The 25,425-nt window shown below is 36.0% G+C and overlaps 1 protein-coding gene across 1 annotated transcript in view; it reads right to left on the reverse strand.

Moving 5' to 3' along the window:
- The window catches only part of LOC139734076 (uncharacterized), a 59,967-nt gene extending 54,019 nt beyond the window's left edge, over nt 1–5,948 (reverse strand). The window contains exons 1-3 of the mRNA XM_071644889.1: nt 5,915–5,948; nt 5,313–5,591; nt 1,867–2,004 (exon numbers count right to left, since the gene is read on the reverse strand). Of these exons, the coding sequence (XP_071500990.1) occupies nt 1,867–2,004; nt 5,313–5,591; nt 5,915–5,948 (451 nt within the window). The remainder of the gene's footprint in view (nt 1–1,866; nt 2,005–5,312; nt 5,592–5,914) is intronic.
- Between the last annotated feature and the right edge of the window lie 19,477 nt (nt 5,949–25,425).

Below are 25,425 nucleotides of genomic sequence, written 5' to 3' on the forward strand. Positions count from 1 at the left end.
AAAAAAAATCATATGGGGGAACTGAGCGAGGAAAGCGTTGATTAAAAAGGGATATTCCCCTTGTACATGGGGGAACTTCTGAGTTTTCGGAATATAAAATTAATGATAAGTCTTGTGCACAGTCAGAATTATTCAGATTTTTTTTTTTTATAAATCTTAAAAGTGTACTAAGGCTAGGGAAAGGGGAACAGAGAGGGAGGTGCAAGAGAGATTCTGCAATTTTTGATTTGAAATTCAACGATCTGGTGCACACTTTGAGTGAAATATTGAAAAAAAAAATAACGTTTTTACTTGATAAAAGGTTGAAAGGGAGACCCGCTTCATGCATATGCATACAGTATACACGCAATTTTTCATTTTTCCCCGCCTTCCAAATCCCCGGTCCATATCTAAGGGGATTGACCGTCCCCATTGCCCACCCCATCGTTAAACAAACAAACAAACAAACAAACAAACAAACAAACAAACAAACAAACAAACAATTTACTATGTCTCTATGTCCTCTGATGACAGCTTTCGGATCGGGTGCCACGTTTGACTTTGGTCGCGATATCAATGTAATAAGGGGAAGTTCGCGCGATTCTCATAGTTTCGACAGCTCCAAGTTTTGATTTGCTCAAATAAGTGTGGTCCTTAAGAAACGAAACCAAAACTCTGAACCCCCCCCCCCAAAAAAAAAAAAATATATATATATATATATATTTATACACTGAACACAGATGTTAACATAACAGTTTCACCATAATAACGCATGAGTAGGGACTTAGTTGGCTCACGTCATATAGTGTATTTCAGAATATGATTATGAAGCAATGTTATTCCATTACAATACCGCTTGCAAGTTCACCTGTTTAGAATTTACGCACGCCTTCTACTTTCGTTCTGCTTCCTTGAACCCCCACTCATGCATTTCTATGGGGAAGCTCCCATGTCATCACACTTGTTCATTGTGATTTGTAATAGATTTTGAAAACATTCTTATTCCTTATATATCAATCACTATACATTCTGAAACTCTGTACATAGTATTACCAATTTCTAGTTGTTCAAATGTAAAAGTCTGAAAATCAGCCGGTGTTCTCATTTAAGGATGATCGTCATAAAAACAAAAAAGCCGAGCCTTCTAATCAACGCAAAGATAAAAGCAAAAACCCTAATCCTTTTCCCAACTTGATGCCAGAGGCGCATGTGCTGTGTTACATTATGGGTTGCTGTATAGGCCCCACTTTTCTCTCTCTTTAAACACACCATGCATTGCAGGTATTGTATTTGTTGAGAATATCAATCATTGATCAGTCATTTACTTGATTAATAATTAACATCGTTGTTGTGAATTTTTTGTACGCATTATCCATGCTAGAAAGAAGACAGTGTCTCACATAGTCAACTGTGTGAAAACGCTCGAATTTAACAGTGTAAAGATGATTTCACACTGTGGTGTGGCTTTCCACAGAGAGTTCACATAGTAATGTTTGTGTCACATTGTGAATTGATGATTCACAGTGTGTTCACAATGTGTTCACATTGTGTTAGACACTGCGGGATACTGTGTTTTTTCAAGCATGGTTACTTGATCGCTATGTATTACGTATCGTTATGTATTATGTTTATGATCTTCGTTGATTGGAAATAAACTATGATTGAATTGAATTGAATTGAATTGTTATCATCGTTATGATAATCATGATAATTATGAGCATTGATTGTAGCATGAACCTACATTGTAGTATCATCATAATCTATCACTGTTATAAACTTTGCTATGTGTCTTGTAGTATCAGGAATAATGAGGAAGGTGTGAATCTATTTGCAAAGTCTTTTTGTGTGCTACATGAACCAATGATAACTCGTCATTTCTGCACTTACTTTCACATTCACAGAGAGCGTAGGTGAACATAAAGGCAGGCATACACTCGATGTTATCTGGAGCATTCTGAGGGAAAGCAGGAGACATGGCAACGCAGTTTCGACTTGTGTCTTGGCTCCATCCTCCATTCCAACCAACTGTCAATGAGAGAATTACGACTAAAAAGGATTATCATACCAAAATCACTGCTACAAAGATCACAGGAAACACACACACACACACACACGCACACATTGTGTTTTTCTTATGTTTTGATAACGTTACCATGTGTTAACTACATTTCACTCTCTTGTATACCTGTTATATTTTGCTTTCGTAATATTCATTTGACTTGTTTTATCAGTTCTCTGTTATTGAGATCGTTTAATACTGAGATTTTTCCTTTCCCGAAACATCCCCGATAAAAAAGGTCTTATCTCGAACAATTTCCTTTCAGTGTAACCCCAAAACGGTGATGGCTCAGACACACCGGATTCGATATCTTCAGTGTGATATTAGAACTACTATAGAACCTATAGTCTATATATTCTTTTTGCAAAAAGCTATGAAAGCAATGCTCCCCTCCAAATAGTATGCTGTACATAAACTTCCTTCTTCACTATCTCTTACGAAACCATAATTATGTCCGACCATATGACCTGGCTTACAAAACCCTCCAGTGCACCGGGTTAGGAAAAAAAAAAGACAAAAGAAAAGAAAAAAAACCCAGTGTGTTATACTTTTTAAAATATAACATTGTAGACAACGTTTGTATGCATATTAAGTATGTGTACTATCAATAGTGAGTGTACATGTGCAATGAGAATGCAGAAATAAATCACATCAAATCAAATCAAATAGAATCAAGTCATATGAAATACTGATTTAGTCCTCAGTGGAATTAATTTTGTCTATAGCATTTCTAAACTAAACCCGATATTAGTCTTCTTTGGTTGACAATTTTCGCTGTCAGTTGAAAATTGTTTTGTTGCAAACTGTGTGTGTCCCCCCTGTTGTCTGTCTCACAATATACCGCGTATATGACTTTGTCTATGCCTGTTATATATCTTTAAAGATATTCTAATTACTGATATTAGCCATTATAGTGGGAAATTCTAAATCACATGTCTTCTCGAAGCTCGCACTCACTACCCCCCCCCCCAAAAAAAAGAAATTAGAGGGAGTTATATAATGTATCTTTTTTCCCCCGTAAAATTTTCTTAGTAATTTTTGTAGCATTTTAAAGAGAATTCGAGTGATCCGCATCTACCCCCCCCCCGTCCCGTCAGTTACGTATATTAATGCGTGGAGTTTATGTTGTGTAGTGTATAATTTTTTTTTATTTTTTTCATTCTTACTTTCAATGTAATTAGCCACATATGCTGTAGTAATAATATTGTACAGCATTTTATTTGTTTTAAAAAAAGTAGGCTCTATACAAGTTTATCATTGACTAATTAATCAAGATTAAACTCGAAGTAAAAGCTTTGAGAAAGAAATCAAACTAAAATTAGACTTGAACGCAATCAAATTATCAACTTCAGCTATGTTAAGCCACAGATAAAAGCAGATTTAAATTGGGAAGTCATATATAACGGAGGAAACCCAAGATGAAAACCAAAACACAAGTCTGTATTCACTTCCAGATTCGAATGTTTCAAAATATCTTTGCGTCTTACTTATTTCTTACTCTGCTTTAATCTATCTTATTTAACTCTATATTTTCATTCTCCCATCTCTTTTAATTTGTTACTTCTTCATTCGATACGCCTAAATAGATTAAAAAATACAATACCATAACACGTCTATATAACAACCCCAACTGTTAGCTTTTCTCTCATCAGTCCCAAAGTGATTGTCCCTGTCTTCTCTGTCCCCAAATTAATGTTGCAAGCCGAGGTCTTTTCTGCATGGGATGTAAATTTTAGATAGAAGATCATGATACATGTTTCTTCTTTCAAGGGGAGAAGTTAATGGGGTTTCATTACCTCTATCCCTCTCCTCCCTCTTCCAGATTTCCCTGACTCCTCTTCCCAATCTAGTCCCTTAATTTTTCTGTGCTTTTGTCAATTTTATTTTTTATTAGTTTTGATCTCTAAAATAGCTCGACGGAAATGGAGCATATTGAATATAAGGATACCGTATACGATGAGTCGAAATAAAGATGGTAAATGAACCTGCGACAAACGTAAGCCGCATAATGCGTAATAGTAATAACCGTACTGTATACGTTGATTATGCAGAGATATTTTTCCTTTCAATCGAAGTGAAATGAGCAGTCCATTACACGTCGCTTGAGTAACCATTTCCTACATGAATATATACTCCATTATACTGCATTTATTTCCATTTCTGCTGTTCGAAATGTATCTCGTGGAAACCTCGATCATGTTTTGGATTTAGAGTTTCTTCAGTAGTCTGTATACAGTACTTAAGTCTGCAGAAATTTTCGATTCTGTCCGTTGCACCGTTTCATACCCACAGAAAATACGAGGCAGTTTATAAAGACCATGTCAGTTTTGTTCTTGACTGACGCATTCCTTTTCACCTCCAATTGTTTTCTTGATATACTCCTATCTTGAACTTCAAAGCGTTTCGAAACACATCATCATCATCAACCACAACAACAACAAATCAGCTATACAATATTTAATATCAATATCATTGTTCTGTAAAATATCTGCAGGACAAAGAAGGATTGTCATGTACAAACGAAGAATTTTTCAAAGAAAAAAATCACATAAATAAGAAAGACGTCGTTAACGCAGATCATTATCGTAAAGTAGGGAAGTCTTTACTAACATAAGAGCACATCTGATGTAAGTTAAAAATGTCTAAAAGCAGCCTAAAAAAAGGAAGAAAATTGCCTGTGTGCAGTGCACGTTAAAATATTTCATCATTGATGAAACTTTAACATGAAAATGATATGTCACAATACTGACATGCTATCTGAATGTAAGGAAATTCCAAACAGGAAATTTGAGGTTCACTTTAACTCCTTGGCAAGCACATTTTGCAGTCAGAGCTTTACAATGATACGCTGTTTCCCTATAATTACACAGACTTCACATAAAATGTAGAATTTTCGCAATAAAAAGACAGAAAAAGAATGATTGGTTTTGTGATGCATCATACTTCAATCTTAGTGTACTTAGTATCTTTTACTACATAGGCAAATGTTAATTTGATTCCATTTAATCACTGTATTTGACACCACCGCAGATATTTCCTTATCATGCAATAAAAGTGATATAATAACTCTTTTTGTAAAATAACTCATTAACAACACTTTCTTGTATTGTCGAACCAGTGTTAATATATAGACACACTATGAAGGCAACCCTAACATTCTTTGTTTGTGTGGGTTTTTTTTTTTGTGTAACATTGATTATAATCATACGATATGCGCTGGCCTATCCTAAATCAATGTATTAAAATCCTAACAGATATGCTTTTTACTTCTTACCGTCAGCTGCTTGAAATTGCGATCCATCCTCACACTTGAAGGTTCCTTCCACCTCTCTGTCTGTACAGCCAATCCAGATGGATTCATGATTCAGCTTACCGGCTCTAACGTAATCTGACTCAAGTACCGCCGATATCTCCTCGATGTCGTTGATCACCCATGGGTAACCCCCTATAGCACTACAGGCTGTCACGGCTCCGTCATAATCCACGTAGGAACTGGAAGCATACTTGTAGCATCCTGTGCCTATGCTTTCCCATCCATCGGGGCTCGTACAACCTGCGTCTAAATAAACCAAAATTGAAAATAATATCACCAGTTACTCTTCTCTCAGGTAAAACTCTTCATGTGGACATTACCGGCACTCTGATACTATAATGCCAGCTTCTCAATTACTATAAAACATTCCAATGCGGCAAATTGAAATGATGCATGTCCAACATTACAGAAAGCGTATCAGATTTTATCAACACATATATACAAAGAGAGAGAGAGAGAGAGAGAACAGACGCTAGAATATTTCTTTGTTGGACTATTGATTACTGTTACTGGTCACATGACCTCACACAACGATCATGTGATCACTACAACCTGCAACTCACTTCCTGCAAAGAATTGTTTTTCGCCCGATACCATCACTATCATTCAATTTTCCATCATTCATTGAATGTTCTATATTACATTATATTCCGCATACTAAGAATCCTGCTAAAGGATTGGTCATGAGCTGATCACGTGATAAAGCTTAGTTTTGCCCATCATATCACCTAAGAAGAAAAGTTTGTTACACTCTTTGATGATAGTCATATACCCGGGACAGGGTTTAATTCTCAACAGTTCGGGGTCTTTTTCTCTTTTGTAAATAGTGAGTGCTCTTTGCTTGCTTTTACAGCAATTGCTGTTGTGACATGGCCTTTGTAACGCCGACGCAAGAGGAAGAGGAAAAATGGCATCGTGCAACCTTTGTGTGGTTTTCCCCCTAATGATATATCGGACCTAAAACATGTAAAACCAAAGCGTCAATTTTCTTCATCATGAAGTAGTCCAAAATGTCTAGATTTTGAGATAGGCTAGGTATCAAATGCATTTATGCAAAATTGGAAACAAAGGGGTCTATGTTGGTGGTAGACAACAGAGCTGTAAATGAAGGTATAGATCAAAGCTAAGATGACTACATGGTCAAAGCCCCGAAAAAGGACAATTATTCAGAAGTGGACAGCACAACGAAGAGAAAGAATTCGAAAGTGGTACAGGGAAATAACCTGATTGCAATGGAAATTAGATTACCCCCTCCTATAAGCAGTATAGTGTATGGACAGTAGAAAAAAGTGATCTGGTATGCCTTATAATACATTTCATTTATTTTCATATTTCTCAATGAATAATAAAATAATACATCAAATGTAACAAAATTGAATAATACATGATGTCCAGCTAGGAGACATACATAGAATACTGTAAACATATAACACATAGTAGAATATACGAATGAATGCTAAAGAAATATGAAAGAACCTACTAAAAAGTAAGCTTGTGGAGCGTAGGTCCCAATGAAATTCGAACTACAGATTGAGATGAGGAGCACGGGTACTACAGATGACGGAAACATAGAGAAAAAAATACAAAAAAATACAAATGTACAGGGATATTGCAAATTCTTCTCTCATGCAGGTCGGGGGGTCGGATAAGTCACATGTTGTAAGCGGATGAGCCGTTATCATTTTAGCAGTAATAAAAAATGAGGATCAATGTATAATGACAACGGTATGTACGGTTTAAACAGTTTTAGAAAATTATGCATTTCGTGTCTTCAGAAGAGACGGGGAAGTATAGAAGAGAGAACATATGCACCTGCAAATCCAGACCAAAAATAAAAACAACAACAACAAAAAAAAGACAACCAACAACCAGTTGTATAGTGCAGTGAAAATAAAAATATCAGCTGTTACCGCTCCCCAATGTCTTTAAAGAAGGAAGAATTCTGAACACTGTGGCAGAAATTTAGAGCGCAAACAGCTTTGTTCAAGTCTGATTTAACATGACAACAACCATTCAGTACAGTACAGTGGGATAGTCCTGAACAATATTGAAAAAAAAAATGTAGTTATTCAGTAAGTGCTGTCTTAATTTGCATTTGAAGGATGAGAGTGACAAACAACCTATGAGTTCTGGGGGGAGATCGTTCCATTATTTCGGCCCTGCATACATAATAGTTTTCTTAGCGAAAATTGTGCGAGTAAGTGTATGGAAGGTGATAATCGTCTCGTTGGCGAGTGGGATAGTTGTGAACTGTGTAGTTTCTTTGGAACATGTCAAGAAAAACATCAGGACGATCATTCGTGGAATATTTATACATAAAAATGCCTAGATTATAATCAAACAAATCAGTCAATTTCAAATCTCATTCTTATGAAAAAATTCGTTTGTGTGAGACAAATATCCGGCCTTATTGACTATTCTGATAGCGCGTTTTTGAAAAAGGAAAAGCGAATTATCCCCATGCTAGACTTCCATAGTTGAGGTAAGGGGAAATCATTGTTGAGTATATAATTTGTAGTATATGTATGGGGAAAATGATATTTCAGCTGGTTTAAAAATTCCTGTGCTTCTGGATAGAATTCTATCTAAATAAATGTGGTTTTCCAGGATAGATCACTATCAATATAAAGTCCGAGAAACTTAATACTATCGACCTGGTTTAAATTAATATCATTGATCTGAACATGATCAGGAATAGAGGGCAGAGAGTCGCTGAACAGCATATAATGCGTCTTAACAATATTCAGAGATAACTTATTGGCTTGGAGCTAGGACTAACAAGTGTCAGTTCGTTGTTTAACACAATGTACAAGCGTGTTAAGGTTACGATGTGACAGAAATAAATTTGTGTCAATAGCAAAGCATACGAAAGAAATAATCTGTGACGAATTTTGGAGGTCGTTTATATACAAAATGAATAATAGCGGGCCAAGCAGGGAACCTTGGGGGACACCACAAGAAATTGTTTTCAAAAGAGACTCATGATTATTTAAATGAACATATTGCTTTCTATTAGTAAGGTAGTCTTTAAACCACTCTAGGACTGTCCCACGAATGCCGTAGTGGCTTAACCAATAAAGCAAAATATCATGGCCAATCGTATCAAACGCTTTCTAAAAATCGAGAAAAACACCGATAGTATGGGAAGCGTCGTTTAAAGCATGTGCCACTTTATCGATGAAAGTTGTGGTATGTTGTTTTCTGAATCCAAACTGAAATTTGAAAGAATATTACAGCTGATAAGAAACCTAAGAGTTCGATTGTGGACAAGCTTCTCGAAATTTTTTTTGAAATTGAAGTTAAAAGAGATATCGGACCGTAATTGCTAACCGATTCTTTCCCACCCTGTTTAAATATGGGAACGACTCTAGCAATTTTCATCTTTTCGGGAACTTTTCTAGTTGACAAAGATTGATTAAAAACATATGAAAGGGGAGTGATTATTTCATTTATTATGGCTTTTTGAAGGAAAACTGAAATCCCGTTATCACCTGTACTTTTCTTGTTATTTAATTTCCGAACAATTTCTTTAATTTCTTCTTCGACAGTGGGAACAAAACACAAAGTCAGTGATTTCCTGTCCCTCAGAAACGAATGAAAATGTGTCCCGGAACAAGGTATGAAAAAAGTCATAAATACATCCGCCATCACCCCTGGATTGTCTATCAGGCGACCCTCTTTGGGAATACAATTTACGGAATTCATTTCAGTGTTGGATTTTAAAGCTGTGTTGATCACCTTCCACTTACTCTTTATATCAGATTTACATCTATCGAACTGACGGGAAAAATACTGTTGCGTAGCTAAACGTAACATAAAGGTCAACGTATTTTGACAACGAACATAACGAGATTTAATATAATCATTTGGGGATTTATGGTATCTATATACAAAATATTCTGTTTTTCTTATTAATAGACCTGAGAAGGGACTTCGTGATCCATGGCTGTCTAGGTATTTTCTTATAATTGGATTTGGATCGTTTTACCAAAGGTATGTAATTATCACAAATGTCTATCAGAATGTTCATAAAACCTCAAACGATGCCTTCCTGAGTTGTAGACAGGAGACCAGTCAACAGACTCAAATCCCTACGTTCAGACATGATATAAGGGGACGCATTTTGAGTAGACGCATTTTGAGTAGAAAAAAACAATTATGCCGTGCTTACAAGACACAAATATATTAAGATAAAGAAAGTAATTTCTTCCTGTTGCAGCATAAGATTTCCAAAGGAACATCTTAAATCTATTCTTTAACGAATTCAATGTAAATACAAATTTGATGTCCACATTAAAAGGGAGTTCCCGTCACTTCCAAGATAAATGTTTGCTGAAGTATTACGGTTCTTAGCAAGGGATAAAGTCTGGCCGTTTACTTGGATACTTACGATATGTGCACAAAATAACAAGTAAATAGGAGAGAGTTATCATCATGTCTGTTATACTTGTCTTATCTGAAATATAGACAAATCTTTGGATTTTATTAGCTTGTTATCAATAAATAAAGGTAAATAAAAATAGCAGACTACCTGTTTGCTTTAGCAGGTACATCAGCATAAGCATGTTGAAAAGTAGTTCCTTAGACATGATCTGCGTGAAATCCCACAATCGGAAAGTCAAAAGTTTGATCCTGTGTTTATGAAAATAAATAGTGATGACTTGCGTGAAGATACGAAGGTGTGTATTGAGGTGTGTAAGCTCTCTCGATCGCTGCGACGAAATTCCACTAGTTGAGCCGTTCACTGAAATGAGGCAGACCTGAAAATCATTCACGACTGCATGCTACTGGGCGCAGCGATGTTCAAATGTGTATTAAATTATGTATCAGATTTAAATATAATCGTGATAAGTAGTTTCAGATGACAATGGGTAACGCTCGCGTCTGAAATGACAGTAATATTGCACACGCTCAGAATGATGTAGTGCATATTTCCCTTTAATATCGGACAAGGTTGAGTTTGTCAGTTTTTTATTTGTGAGTGCATGAGCAGAATCAATTTCAATTGATTTTGTGCTATGTAAATGCTATTTGTAGACCTATATATCGAACTTATAATTCGTAATTTTTGTGTTGCTTTACATTATCATTAATGGATGTTGTAAGTACAACACTGTGTGATGTGGGTGGAAATCTAATAAATGAAACTCAATGAAATGAAGAGAAATGCAATGAAAAGAGTATAACCAGCAGTACTTTTTCATTTGTCTCTAAGTTTCTAGTCATTAATGATCAAGGTGTAATACAGGCTTCTCTTGTTTCTAGTGTGGACTACATCCTAAATAGTCGTAATAATAGAAGTACATTATGCAGTAGTAGTAGTATTAATAGTAGTAGTAGTAGTAGTAGTAGTAGTAGTAGTAGTATAGTAGTAGTAGTTGTTGTTGTTGTTTTAGATGTAGTAGTAGCAGCAGTAGTTGTAGTAGTAGTAGTAGATGTATTAGTAGTAGATGTAGTAGTAGTAGTAGTAGTAGTAGTAGTAGTTGTTGTTGTTGTAGTAGTAGTATACATAGTAGTAGATGTAGTAGTAGTATATAGTATAGTAGTATAATAGTAGCATATTATAGTAGAGTAGGAGTAGTAGGAGGAGAAGTAGTAGTAGCAGCAGTGCAGTAGTAGTAGTAGTAGTAGTAGATGTAGTAGTAGTAGTAGTAGTAGATGTAGTAGTAGTAGATGTAGTAGTAGTAGTAGTAGTTGTTGTTGTAGTAGTAGTAGTAGATGTAGTAGTAGTAGTATAGTAGTATAATAGTAGCGCATTATAGTAGAGTAGGAGTAGTAGGAGGAGAAGTAGTAGTAGCAGCAGTGCAGTAGTAGTAGTAGTAGTAGTAGTAGTTTTAGTATATGGTAATAATAGTGGTTGATGTGATACATTTGGTAGCAGGTAGCTATATGAAGCAGTGAGAGTAGTAGTAACAGCAGCAGAGGTAGAAAAGGCCAGTTAAGTGGTTGTGCTAACATCTTTATCAGCAGTTTAGTAGTGATAGCAATGGTGGTAGAAGAAAGAGTAGAAGAAACAATAGTATGCTGGTAGTACATTGTACCAATTACAGTAACAGCAGTAAAGGGGAGAATTACTACTTATGCAGGATTATTAGGCAATGAAATATGGCATCTTATTTGCATCATTTTTGCACATAGGTTCGTGCAGTCACCAGCTGTCCGGAGTACCTCTTCAATCCCCTCTCCCGTTTCTCTTCTTCAGCGTGCATGAAGGCATTCTGTCTCTTTCTTTCTTTCTTTTCTTCCTTTGATTTTGTTTTTGCCATATTCCTTTCAATCGTATCTCCCTCAGTTTAGTCATGTCATATTGTTGTGTCTCTGTTGTTCGTTCGATTCTTTCTTGATTATTTTTGTGTTATGTATTTGTAATTACAGTAAGTATTTTCGAAGAAATTCTAGAGTGGTCCACGATCTACTTCAATGCTTTTAAATGAACCTCTCAGTTCTCTCTTTAGTATTTCTCTCTAGCATTTTTCGATATATATGCATAGTAGCTTTATTAGTTTGTTGACTATCGTTCATTTTTCGTACTTTCTAATGTACGTAAGCTTATGATAAAATTCCTAATTTACTTTGTGTTATGTTTTGTTTGAAGAAGAATGAGAATGAAAATAAATGAATTGAATTGAACTGAATTGAAATGAATTGATGATTTGCGTCTCAAATTTTTGGCGGATATTCATTCATTTCATTTCAGACATGCATGTTCACATGCGTGGTTTTTTTTTATTTTCATTTCCAATCAAACACAGGTAATACACTTTGACATGATTACATATATTGGAACATAATATTCCGCATACCTGAGTGACCATCCCTGACCCTGACCTTGAATAGTCCAAGCCCCCAGGGGTTTGTCCTTGGACTTCCCCAGTGCCCGTTTGAATCACAATATCAAGTACGCCACACCGAAAGCATTATTATTGCCGACTGCTCAGATACTGTACATGACAATGTGATTGATATTGATGAGCGGTATGATGCTGGGGACCGCAGGTAAAGAGTCACAACTCAATCATTGTCAGCATATGACCTCCAGGTGGCGCGCCTCGAGCGACGCCCAAGTCCTTCATTGAAAAACTCTATAGGAAGCTGATGTGCAGCTATTACTATTCTATTCAAAGTTATTGTATGGAACTTGGTTTGTATGATTTTATCCTTAGTTTTCATCAAAGTGAGGAGATGGGAAACAGTTCCGTTGCTTTCAGGAGTTTGCCATTCTCTTTGTGATCTCCTTCCATTTGCAGAAGATGGATTTATCATATTTTCTGGAAAGCAAAAGAGACCTTATAGGGTTCATAATATAACATAATAGTGTAACTGAACTTTTTAATTCACTCATTCTCCAGTGTCTGGGGCCTACCCTAACGCAAGGTGGGAATGATACCCCAATATAGACGCGTTCATATAAATCAATATGATACAAACAAAATGGATAAATGATGTCATAATGTTAGTGAGATTTTCCTTTTAATCTATGAAGGTTTGTCACGTATACTTTACCTATAATCAGAGAAATCCTACTATGCTTTCCTCTTTGTATAAAGATATGTCATGTATACATAGATAAAACAAATCAATGAGCAAAGATGTAAATCCCAGAATGATCGCACGAACAAAATTCTACCTGAAAGCGGTGTTTTCAATCTGTCGATTACCGAAGAGAAAATTTAGATTTCTGTTTAAATTCAGCAAAACTTAATGTTCCCGTATGCACTAATAGAGTAGCCCCCTCATTGAAAGCTCACTTCATCTAAAAGGGCTAGGGCCCTGTCTTATAAAGACTTGTGATAGAAATCAATCACAAGTTTATTGAGAGCTGCAATGCAAGTTGCGATTGATTTGGGGACTTGTGATTGATTTTAAGTCTTTATAAGACGGGGCCCTGGTCATTTTCATATCCCCAGCATTACAGTGCATCCATTTACACGCCCTGATCAAGAGGGAAAATCTTGTCTGAAAAAAGTGTGCGCTTATGTCAGGATGTGCACTCTCCTGGTCTCATATCAAAAAGTTAAAAGCCATATCCCCTTTACCACTTTCAACTATTGCAATTCTAGGACATTAACAAAAGTCTTTGTCTCCATCTCAGAGTGGTAGATTTTGTAGATTGTTCCTGCTTAAGAGAGCCATAGAACCCGTCCAACCCAACAAGCAAACAAACAAAGTTTTGCCTGCCAAATTAAAGGAACGTCCTAGCAATATGTCAACAAGCACTTCAATGCAGGTCAAAGAGATTGTATAGTCCTGGTTAAGACTTAAATTCAGGTTTTTATTTTTTTTTTTAGATAATGAGAAACCTCTTATAAAATGTGAAAGAGGCTGAAATTCCAAGAAAGTTTATTCGATGAAAATTGGTTTTGAAATGGCTGAGATATCCAAGACAGAGCAATCCTAATAAAATTTGGGATCCACCTTTAATTCTAATCGCTCTGTTTTACTTTGTTTTTTTGGATGTCTCAGCTATTCCAAAACCGATTGTCATCAAATAAACTTTGAATTCCTCTTAGAATTGCACGCTTTGTACTATTTCATAAGTGGTTCTTGGCATCTCACAAAAAGTTACAAACCCAATCCTCATACCCGCCAATATTGTATCATCCCTTTAAGACCCCAGTCTCTCTTTTTATAATTTGAAGTCAATATTTCGCAGGTGTGAGACGTGTACTGCGCTTTGGTATGAACGTTCAACGTAGCAAATAACGAGCACCACTATGCGACTTTGTCCTTTCATTCACAGGACACTAATTTACTCTGCACAAAGTACTTAACACAAGTTACATGTCTCTTGGGAGCGTAGAGTTAGATTATCATATAGCAACGGTCGGCCCCTACACTGTGGTATTGAGATCTACCTGTAAGGAACATCCCAGCATAGAGATACCATGGTGTTGTTAGTATGCATCCTTGCACCCCCCCCCCCCTATGTCTTGTTTTAGACCTAACATCACGACGTGCAATAGCTCGACTGTTTTTATCCCTACCTTAGGCCTACAGGCTAAATGGCTAAAAAAAATATATATATATATATATATGAGACTAACTTCTGAAACACTGAATAGATGAAGAGATGATGCAATTTAATGACATAGTTTTATGTTTGAGAGGAAGACGTCCTAGTACTTATCAACCGCTCTTTGGGTTGATTAGTGATTATACGTGTTGCAAAAGGACTCCCATATTATCATGAACAAGGTAAACAAAAAGGTCATAACAGTATGTCCCCAAAAGTTTACAATTGGATTTCCGCACTCATAACTTTCAAAATTATAGAACAATGTAAATGCTATCATACTTTAAGATACAAATATGCAATAATAATATATCAATATAATTAATATAAATGATATAATTATATATACGATAAAATTATGTTTATATATATATATACACATATATATCGATGTCTCCAAAAGTTTACAATTGGATTTCCGCACTGATAACTTTCAAAATTATAGAACTATCTAAATGTTAGTTCAAGAAATGAAATTATTGCTTCTTATCTTAATTTTGCAGAAAGCCCCATTAAATTTTGTTCAGCGGTCACAGAAAAAAAGTGGATCATTGTTTAGTATATCATGGGTCCGCTTCTTCCAAGTTCGGCACTTGGATGCTCTTTTGTCTTTGAACACAATGGAAAACTTGGAGGGAAGTGATTCCTTTCATGCTCTAGATAGATCCTCATTTCTCTTTGACCAAATCGGAGCAAATCGGATGGGGTTTTCTGTAAAGATTAACTATCTGTAAAGTCCGATTGTATTTTAGTGGGACATACGGTATAGTCCTATATGTATGTATGCATATATATATATATATATTTATATATATATATTCATTTATTCATTTATATCATACATAGTGTGTGTGTGTGTGTATGTGTGTTTATTATACACATAACTTCTGATAACACCCTTTGTAATGAACTGTCAAATCACCATTTTGATGGTATAACCATAGCTCGACACTAACTTTTTTTGTTTGGTGGCCCGATGGGGCCACCAAAATCTTAAATTTAAAATGTTTGGTGGCCCGAGAGAAAAATTTGGTGTCCCGAAAAAAAAAAAACACATTAAAAGTTCTTTTTTTTTAATGAGTCAAATATTTAAGTTTTATGATAGGAAGAATTAGAAGTTGGACATATCTACTCATAAATAAACTTCAACAAACTTGCAACACTCACTCTCAGGCACTCATTCAGTCCTTTTCATTCATCCTTTAAACAAATTTAACTGCTAATTTCCGGCGCAAAAAGTTACGAATTTATTGACATACTTTTCAAAAAATGTTGGTGGCCCGAGGCGGGCCACCAAATTTGCCCTTTTTGAAATTTGGTGGCCCGACTTTCATTTTTGGTGGCCCCGGGCCACCGGGCCACCGTTAGTGTCGAACCCTGGTATAACGATATATAGGGCCTTTCCATGTGTTTCTGCAAGCACTTCATTTGGCATGTTTTTCTTTTATTTCATAAGTTGGGTCGCTTTCCTTTATATAATGTCTGTAATCTCCCATCTTCTCAGTTTGTCTCTCCTTATCTTGGCAAAAGAGACGTGTCGTTTCAAGGCGAGTAGAGATGCCTGTTTATTTTCGATGCTTTGATGACTGATCTTTGCTTTTTACGCCACCATTATCAAACTAAGAGGCGACGTCACGCACATTTTCACATACGCATGTACACGCACAATCACACACACACACTGACACACACACTCACTCACACACACACACACACACACACACACACACACACGCTATAATACATATTCAAGCACTTTCACATGCCCTCCAAAATAATATTGTAGTATTGGGTGTGTGTTTGTGTTTATGGGAACGATCACACATCTACGCTCATGAAATTGCAGACACAGATCAAAAGAGAGAAATTTGTGATAATTGGCCTTGTATACGTATATTCATACTTGTATATGCAGTACATGCATTGAGAGAAGGCAGCAATTAAAGTACAACATATCACTGAAATTTAAGGAAATCGGACAAGCCATTAAAAGTTAAAAATTCTAAAAATCACAGAGCAGCCATTGCTGATTGGCAACAAGCCTACATTTCATATTGGGACAACAATAGCAATCTTAGAGAATTCTTTTATACAGAATATAAATTTTCTCAAAGGTATACACAATCACTCCTTTCACTTCTCGCCTACTATATTGCATCTCATGTTAAGGGTAATATTATTCCAGCTGCCTCCATAAACAGGTATTGTCAAGTGTTCTGTCATCGTGATAGAAAACTATAATAGAAATCTGGATGTCTCTTTGCATTATTTTTATATTTGTCCTCGAGTAATATCACGAAATTGTGCAGTTTTCTTATTCGGCGATGACGGCATATATCGATTCACCATAAACTTTTATGAATGTTAAGTTTTGAACGGATATTCGTTTTTTTCCATTGATTTTATCGCTGTGTATACTTCACTAAACTGTACAAATAATTCTGCATTCACTGAATCCACATACAAATTTGGGGTAACGACTTGTACAAAAGAAATACAGAGAGAAAGAAACCTACGATACCTGTACTTTGTTTGATTGTCAGAATATGTATTTAAAAGAATAGAAGCAATACAGACGAATTCTATATTGTTTGAATCCCTAGAGTATGGCTAAATTTAATGACTCAAAAATTCGATTCTCACTTTCAACGCAATGCATCGTGTGAATCATACTGTAGCTGCTTGTGTGGACCATATGTAAGAGCACAAACAAAGCTGCTTGTAAAAGTTAAGTCATTCTTTAGCTAAGATAAATGAGCCTGTAACAAACACACGAAGAACATTTCGACAGAAGCGCATTAAATCTATTCCTGATATTGAAGCTTATCTCATGTAAACAGAGGCCTATAAATCGACTGTTTAATGAGGCGCAAGTGATGGCATTGATGTGTATTCCAAAGATAATAATGATAATATACTGTATGTAATTATAGTGTTTATATACTCGTATATGTATATGATTTCTGAGTATGATTTTTAAACATTATAATTTACAGTCCACATAAATGTCAGAAGTATATACATTCTAGATAGAAGAAGAGAGTTAAGTTACCATTAAAATACAAAACTGGAAGAAAATCAAAAAGAACGTTGGATAATTCTAACATTAAGTGAACCCACGAACGAGGCTTTTCAACAAATTCAATGATCTCGTTACCATGGATTAAGTCTATTTTGTTTATCAGCAAATGAAATTAAACTTAATCTTATTTATTTGAATATTCTTAAATCGTCTAATAACTTATAGATAGAAAAACACTTTTTCGTTTCGAGTTTCAATAGCGTCCTATCAGATGTATTTTTTGTTTATAATTCGTCATGCAATAATGGTTTAAAAAGAAACTGTGACATAACAGATTTATAAATCACTATGTTTGCTACGTTCCTATATATATTGGTCCACTTTATCATATCATAAAAACAAATTTGTATACAAGCAAGGAGTATGTAGGTAAGCATGCGACTACGAGTGAAAATCCTCGCACGATCGAGGTGACAAATAACAAATTCAAGGATTTTTATAATTTTAGAAAACATCTACCGAAGTGTTGTAAATCATCTACTTCATCCAATCATCTAAATAACATTTAGGTATTCCTGAAGTCCGACAAAATAGCAACCCTTTTGTCTGATTTATCATCGTTTATACAATGCCTTTAACTTTTGTGGAATTTCAGTGTCATCGCCTCTACTTGAAAAAGGCATTTTCAATGTTGTGTTCAATACATTCAATACATATTTTATTCTGTTAGATAAACATACGAGAGAATACCTTTACACAAGATGACAAATATTCGAAATCGAACAAAAGTTCTAGGTTTTAGAAAACAGCAACCCAAGTGTTGGAAATCATCTACAATGTATTTTCTAAGTCTATCAAAATAGCAACCTATTGGCCCGAAATTTTAACTTTCACTTCTATGGAATTTCAGTGTTGTCGTTTCCCATTAGAAAGAATCACTTTCTTCTTCTCTGCGTAGTATATACATACTCAATGTATTTGATTCTCTTTAACCTTGTAATGTTAACAAAGAATAAATGAAATTGTAGGGTTTATTAAGGTGTGAAAATGAAAATAATTTCTGAGACGAGGCATATTTTCTTGCCTTTTCTAACAGAAAAAAAAAAACTGTCCAAAATTTTCACGCATAGTGTGCTTGATCAGATCTTTGAATTTTAATTATGATAATGCCAAATCTCCCTGGGAGGGGGAATGCCATCTCCCATACCTCTCCCGTTAGGTCCCCTTCCACACACTTATCAATGATAAAGGACAAGTTCACCTTAATATACATGAAGATTGAGCAGCGAATGAAACAATATCAGTAGAACACATCAGCGAAAGTTTGAGAAGAATCTGACAATTTGTTCCAAAGTTATGAAGTTTTTAAATTTTCTGTACAGTCGCTGCTGGACGAGAAGACTACTGCAGTTTATGACGTCACATGCAAAAAACGATATCAGGAAAATATACAGAGAATTCCATATTTCTTTTGAAAAGAAAAGTTCACATTCCATTGACTTGTAACTGACATTTCTCTACCTTCTGAAAGAATAAACTCAAGTGACCTTTAAATACGCGAGAAAAGTGAAATTATGGTGAATTTTCTTTATATTCTGTTTTTATCGTTCTGTACGTTCTTCTATGTGACGTCGCTTGTTTGAGTTACACAAGTCATAGTAAAAGGCGCTTGACAAGCCGTTTCGCTATTATCTTATAGATGGACGTCCTGCTCAAACGTGATGCTTCATATCCGAACATCGCCAGCGGCAGAATTCAGGCAAATTGTCCTACCCGCTTGTGGGACATTAGGTACATGTTACGTAAAAGTCTGTTCAAACAGAAACAGCAGGAGAAAAAAACTAGAAATGTCCCTATGGCGACTGGTATGCCTCCGCCATAATGCATGATTCTCCAAATAGGTCTATAGTACATGTGTTCAATGTGTGATTACATTTTCACAAAATTGGCAAAATATCAAAATGACATGTTTGTCACAAATGTATTGAATTTTCACCTTCCTTGATCCATGTTTAATTGGATGAATAGGAGAGCATGTATTTGGGGATTTAAGAACTTTAACTTGACTTTGACCCTTTCATAAGTTTATGCACTGAGTAATTTTCAAGGTATGGAGAAAAGGTGCAATTTCTGTATTGAACAGTAAATTGTTATGATTTTCATCTGGCATTTGATTTATAAGAGAATCACTGTCAGGCAGAACATACATAAATATGTACTAAGTTTCAAGATGATTTGAGCCACTTCCGAGATATGGAGAAAGAAGTAAGTTCAGCACTCTCACATGATCTTTGACCTTTGACCTTCTTGGCAAAAAAAAAAAACCCATAGAATCTCTATTGGGTTATAACATGCATACATCAGGTAAAAAAAATAATCCTGCTGGCATTGCATAAATGTAAGGAAAACAATTTTTTGAAGTATTGCCCTTGACCTTTGACCCTTGACCCCATGAACCCCAAATTTCCTAGATAACCACTGCCAGTCAGTACATGCATATGTTCCATGAAGATACCTTGAACAATTTCCAAGATACAGAGAAAAAGGTGAAATTTTAACATTTCACTTGACCTTTTGACCTTTTACCTTTTGACCGTATGACCCCAAACTCTCATCAGAGAATCTTAATTGGGTAATACATGTATACACTGAGTTTCAAGAAAATATCTGCAGGTATTGCATAGATATGGGGGAAATAGTGAAATTTAAAGCATTTGACCTTGACCTTTGACGTTTGACCTTGAGCATGTGCGCCCAAAAGTTGATAGGCACAACTTCACCCCCTAATACACATACATGCCAAGTTTCATTAGGATACCTCAAAAGGTTTTTTAGTTACGCTGTACACAAAATTCATTACGGACGGACGGAAGGACGGACGGAAGGACGGAAGGACGGACAACCCGAAAACATAATGCCTCCGGCACCACTTCGTGGCGGAGGCATAAAAAAACCAAACCTTGTTAAAGTACAGATAGAATCGCATCACCCTCGCAGGTTACAGTCCACCAGTCTGATATCATTTGCAGATTTCCTCTCAAGAATGAAAAAGAAAACAAAGTCAGGGCACGATTCAAAATTTAAATCTTCTAAAGATGAATACAGCATATCTCATCGGACAGACGTCAATGTCAGCGACGAATTAGTCACAGCTACAATTCGTCCTTGTGAGACACAGGCTCGTAATAGTTACATCCTGGGTCAACCTCGAAATTTCCTGGCTCTTCGTCTTTCATACGGCTGTTCAGCTCGCATACACCAGCTTTATAGTTGAAAGATGAACATTCGAAATTCTTCAAGCATTCTCCTGCGCACTGAATCCTGCTCTTCACAGTAATGGTTGCCATCACGCTTCCTCGCAAGCATTTATCCTTCACGGGTACACCGGACTCGTCCTTCAACAACGAATATAGACCGGATCTCATTCGGGTTGGAGGGAGCGGTGCAGCTGATTGACCAGTTTCGCAGTCAGTTGGAAAAAAAAAGGGGGGGGGGAGGGAATAAAATGGAGTAAAGCAAACAATCTTGTTTGGTTCATTTTGAATATGGTAATTTTCATTTTTTGAAGAGCGTATGATTTTTTTTTTGTTTCAAGTCACTATAGGAATAGATTATTTTATGGAATACATGAAAGGTAAACATTACATTTTCACATTATTTTGAAATACTTAAGATGACAATAACAATGTGATAAAGAGAAGCATGTCACTCTTCATATGGACAACTCCATTATGGTTTAATCAAATCGGGAGGAGAATAAATCCTGTAAATTTTTACTACTTTTCACCTGTTGGTTTCTCGAGAGAAGTTATATAAAATGTTCATTTTTTCAGTTTTGATGATTATTGAAGTAAACGATTAACTGACGTACGACAGATTGCTGAAACCGATAACAAGCAAGCAAGCAAACAAACAAACAAATGCAAACGCAAACACTTAGGACACTGAATATGAAACAATGTGTAAGAACTGTCGATAAGCTCTCTGTAATTGTTGTGCTTTTGGAGAAGCTTAGTATCCCCATATCAAGGAAGCATAACTGCAAACACCAGTATTTCTGACGAAGACTGGTAGCGATAACAATTCGTTCTGAGCGATATATCGCCTGACAAACAATGATCGAGCATGATATCAAAAATAAAATTGGTGTTGGGCTAAAAATAATGAGAGAAATTTCTTGTTTTCTTATTTTAGCGTAGGCTATCACCATGTTACACCAACACCAAGAAAGATTTCCTTCTGTCGTTTTCGAAGAATTTGCATTTTATTAAAGCTGTCAGATGTTTGCAAAAGAGTCCTTAATCACTTACCATATAGCCACGATATCAACAAGCTCTCATTTTATGTATTATAGTTGTATAGTTTAAATCTCTTGGGCCAATATGTCGTTTCTTTTTTGTGTGTGCCGTATGTGTGTGTGTGTGTGTGTGTGTGTGTGAAAAGCGGAATTGCTAGTAGAAGGAGTAGCAATGGATGCAGAAGTTTCCTTCTCGTTGAGATCCAAAACTAGAAGCTGGTGATGGTACCTCATTCTACCCACAACCCCCTCCTCTAAAATACACCGGCGTAGCCAGAATTTAATTTTAGGGGGGACAACCTCCCCCCCCCCCCGCCCCACGGTGAGAACTTTTTTCATTTTGATGTTGTAAATGGTGCAATTTGATGCATGCTTGTGCGTGTTTTATCGACTTGAAATAGTCCCAATTGTTAAAAGTGGCAGTACATTTTGATAAAGATTATTATTATCGTAACGCTGAAAATGTTGATAGGTTTAAGTCATTGTTGAAAACTCATCTGTTTACACAACCTTAATTTTGCTGTTGTTGTTGTTGCTGTCGTTATCATAATATGTACATAATGCTGTATTTTGTTTTTACGTTATATATATTATTTTTTCCCCGATTTGATGCGCTTAGAAACATCAGTATTAAGCGCTATATAAATGTTATTCATTATCATTATCATTATCATTATCATTGAACATTTGCCTATAAAATGGTGTCATTTCAATAAACTTCTTGTAACAATTCTTACAATGAATATCATGCACGCTGTCTGCTATACAATCAAACAGAAGAAGCATGCACATTGTAAATAAGGGGTATTTCTCCTCCCACACGAAGGTAATTTTGTATTGTCAGAGCTGAAATCCAGCAATCTGGTGCAAACATTTGGTGCTATACTTACAATTTTTGCCAGCCCCCCCCCCCAAAAAAAAAATAATAATGAAAAATAGGGCTTTTTTTTCAAGGAAGTGTATAACTAAATCACGGAATTTAGCTCTTATTCTGCGTGTGCAACTTCTGTGAGTATGTACAAAGTCTAATGAAGTAGAGCTTAGGGGGAGGGTGTAGGAGGGGGGTGCCCCCTCCCGTTCGATGGAGCTTTTGCGTTTTTAGAATTGAAATAGAGCGATCTGAAGCACACTTTTTGTGGAAAGTTCTGAAATTGACATTCCCCAAAGTGTACTTAGTCTATAGAGCAATGAGAGGTTGGCAAGATACCCGTCTTATATTCGAGAAAGTTTTTTTTTTTCAGTTTTAGAACTGAAATTCAACAATCTGGCCCACAATTTTGTTGGAATATATGGAAATTTGTCAATCAGAGAAGTGTAACAAGTCTGTGGAAGGAAAAAAAAAACACAGGGCGATGTGGGAGGGGATTAACCCTAGTCCCCCTCCTACACGAGGGAGATTCTGTATTTTCTGATTGTAGTTGAACATTTTGGTGCCCACATTTTGTGGCATTGGCCCTATTTTGAAAACTGTCTATGTTCAAAGTGTAGCCATAATCTACTTGTATGCATGGGGGGGGGGGGGCAGCAGGGAGAAGGCGTTGGAGAGTGCTATCCCCACCCTTCCTGTACGAGGTAGCTTTTGCCTTTTTAAATTTGAAAGTGAGATATCTCGTATACCCAAATTTGGGAAATTATTTTTTTTAAATCATACGGGGGAATTGCGCGAGGAAAGCGTTCATTAAAAAGGGATATTCCCCTTGTACATGGGGGAACTTCTGAGTTTTCGGAATATAAAATTAATGATAAGTCTTGTGCACAGTCGGAATTATTCAGATTTTTTTTTATAAATCTTAAAAGTGTACTAAGGCTAGGGAAAGGGGAACAGAGAGGGAGGTGCAAGAGAGATTCTGCAATTTTTGATTTGAAATTCAACGATCTGGTGCACACTTTGAGTGAAATATTGAAAAAAAAAACGTTTTTACTCGATAAAAGGTTGAAAGGGAGACCCGCTTCATGCACATGCATACAGTATACACGCAATTTTTCATTTTTCCCCGCCTTCCAAATCCCCGGTCCAAATCTAAGGGGATTGACCGTCCCCATTGCCCACCCCATCGTTAAACAAACAAACAAACAAACAAACAAACAAACAAACAAACAAACAAACAAACAATTTACTATGTCTCTATATCCTCTGATGACAGCTTTCGGATCGGGTGCCACGTTTGACTTTGGTCGCGATATCAATGTAATAAGGGGAAGTTCGCGCGATTCTCATAGTTTCGACAGCTCCAAGTTTTGATTTGCTCAAATAAGTGTGGTCCTTAAGAAACGAAACCAAAACTCTGAACCCCCCCCAAAAAAAAAAAAAAATATATATATATATATATTTATACACTGAACACAGATGTTAACATAACAGTTTCACCATAATAACGCATGAGTAGGGACTTAGTTGGCTCACATATAGTGTATTTCAGAATATGATTATGAAGCAATGTTATTCCATTACAATACCGCTTGCAAGTTCACCTGTGTAGAATTTACGCATGCCTTCTACTTTTGTTCTGCTTCATTGAGCCCCCACTCATGCATTCCTATGGACCCCCCTGAACCCCCCCCCCCCCCAAAAAAAAAAAAATACACTGAACACAGATGTTAACATAACAACTTCACCATAATAATGCATGAGTAGGGACTTAGTTGGCTCACATATAGTGTATTTCAGAATATGATTATGAAGCAATGTTATTCCATTACAATACCGCTTGCAAGTTCACCTGTGTAGAATTTACGCACGCCTTCTACTTTCGTTCTGCTTCCTTGAACCCCCACTCATGCATTTCTATGGGGAAGCTCCCATGTCATCACACTTGTTCATTGTGATTTGTAATAGATTTTGAAAACATTCTTATTCCTTATATATCAATCACTATACATTCTGAAACTCTGTACACAGTATTACCAATTTCTAGTTGTTCAAAATAATGTAAAAGTCTGAAAATCAGCCGGAGTTCTCATATTTTGATGATGATTGTCATAAACACAAAAAAGCCGAGCCTTCTAATCAACGCAAAGATAAAAGCAAAAACCCTAATCCTTTTCCCAACTTGATGCCAGAGGCGCATGTGCTGTGTTACATTATGGGTTGCTGTATAGGCCCCTTTTTTTCTCTCTTTAAACACACCATGCATTGCAGGTATTGTATTTGTTGAGAATATCAATCATTGATTAGTCATTTACTTGATTAATAATTAACATCGTTGTTGTGAATTTTTTGTACGCATTATCCATGCTAGAAAGAAGACAGTGTCTCACATAGTCAACTGTGTGAAAACGCTCGAATTTAACAGTGTAAAGATGATTTCACACTGTGGTGTGGCTTTCCACAGAGAGTTCACATAGTAATGTTTGTGTCACATTGTGAATTGATGATTCACAGTGTGTTCACAATGTGTTCACATTGTGTTAGACACTGCGGGATACTGTGTTTTTTCAAGCATGGTTACTTGATCGCTATGTATTACGTATCGTTGTGTATTATGTTTATGATCTTCGTTGATTGGAAATAAACTATGATTGAATTGAATTGAATTGTTATCATCGTTATGATAATCATGATAATTATGAGCATTGATTGTAGCATGAACCTACATTGTAGTATCATCATAATCTATCACTGTTATAAACTTTGCTATGTGTCTTGTAGTATCAGGAATAATGAGGAAGGTGTGAATCTATTTGCAAAGTCTCTTTGTGTGCTACATGAACCAATGATAACTCGTCATTTCTGCACTTACTT

Source organism: Diadema antillarum, unplaced genomic scaffold, assembly GCF_040938485.1.
Source record: "Diadema antillarum isolate AM-2024a unplaced genomic scaffold, OU_Dant_1.0 seq00000508_RagTag, whole genome shotgun sequence".
Taxonomy (NCBI): domain Eukaryota; kingdom Metazoa; phylum Echinodermata; class Echinoidea; order Diadematoida; family Diadematidae; genus Diadema; species Diadema antillarum.